Source organism: Nestor notabilis, unplaced genomic scaffold (assembly GCF_000696875.1).
Source record: "Nestor notabilis isolate BGI_N333 unplaced genomic scaffold, ASM69687v1 scaffold21048, whole genome shotgun sequence".
Lineage (NCBI taxonomy): Eukaryota > Metazoa > Chordata > Aves > Psittaciformes > Psittacidae > Nestor > Nestor notabilis.
This window is the reverse complement of record NW_009939000.1, coordinates 2,530-3,462: the sequence shown is the minus strand read 5'-3', so window position 1 is coordinate 3,462 and position 933 is coordinate 2,530. Positions and strand designations below refer to the sequence as shown.

Below are 933 nucleotides of genomic sequence, written 5' to 3'. Positions count from 1 at the left end.
GGCTACAGCATCCACCAGCACCAAGGGAACAAGCAGTACGGGACGGAGAAGTCGGGGTTTCTCTACAAGAAGAGTGATGGGTGAGGATGGGTGCTAGTTGCCCTGGCTCTATCCTGGTGTTGCTGTGGGCTGGGAGAGCACCGTGCTCATGGGAGGCAGATGGATGCGGGCGATCAGGGCCGTGCAATGCATCCTTAGTCCTCCTCTTCCTCCTCCTCCTCCTCAGCATCCGCAAAGTGTGGCAGAAGAGGAAGTGTGGGGTGAAGTATGGCTGTCTGACCATCTCGCACAGCACGGTGAGGGGCCCTGGGGGGCTGCAGCCCTGCCCCTGACTTCTCCAAGCCCTGTTCTCCTGCAAAGGGTTGGAGAGGGTCTGACTCTCCTGCTGATCCCAAGAGGGACCATCTGGGGATGGTCCCACTGGAGCTGCCATCGGAAGGATGTGCTCTGCGCTGCACATCCCACCCCTTCCTGCTCCCATCCTAACCTGCCTCCATCCTCACCTCCTGCAGATCAACCGTCCCCCTGTCAAGCTGAACCTCCTGACCTGCCAAGTGCGGCCCCACGCCGAGGAGAAGAAGTGCTTTGACCTGGTGACACGTGAGTGCCCGGGGGGTGTTTGTCCCACATGCCAATGGGAACTGCCCAGGGGAAGTCCCTGGGTTTTCCCAGCGGGTGGCTGGTCCTCTGCAACCCTTTGTCCTTTTCATCTGGCTCTGGGCATCTCCCCAGAAGGACCAACCTCCGCAAGGAGATGGAGCAAACTCAAGACAAAAAGAGGTTGCAAGAGGGCTTAGGTGATGGAAGAGTGATATGCAATGAATCACAGAACCCCAGCCTGGTTTGGGTTGGAAGGGACCTTAAAGCTCCTCCAGCTCCAACCCCTGCCCCGGGCAGGGACACCTTCCACTAGAGCAGGTTGCTCCAAGCGCC

The 933-nt window shown here is 59.2% G+C and overlaps 1 protein-coding gene across 1 annotated transcript in view; it reads left to right on the top strand.

Annotated features, from left to right (window-relative positions):
- Positions 1–933, top strand: part of ASAP3 (ArfGAP with SH3 domain, ankyrin repeat and PH domain 3) — a gene marked incomplete at both ends in the record, with an annotated part of 9,641 nt that overhangs the window by 6,195 nt on the left and 2,513 nt on the right. Inside the window, 3 exons of the mRNA XM_010019652.1 lie at positions 1–80; positions 227–296; positions 513–600. The exon at positions 1–80 is cut by the window's left edge and continues 4 nt beyond it. Of these exons, the coding sequence (XP_010017954.1) occupies positions 1–80; positions 227–296; positions 513–600 (238 nt within the window). The remainder of the gene's footprint in view (positions 81–226; positions 297–512; positions 601–933) is intronic.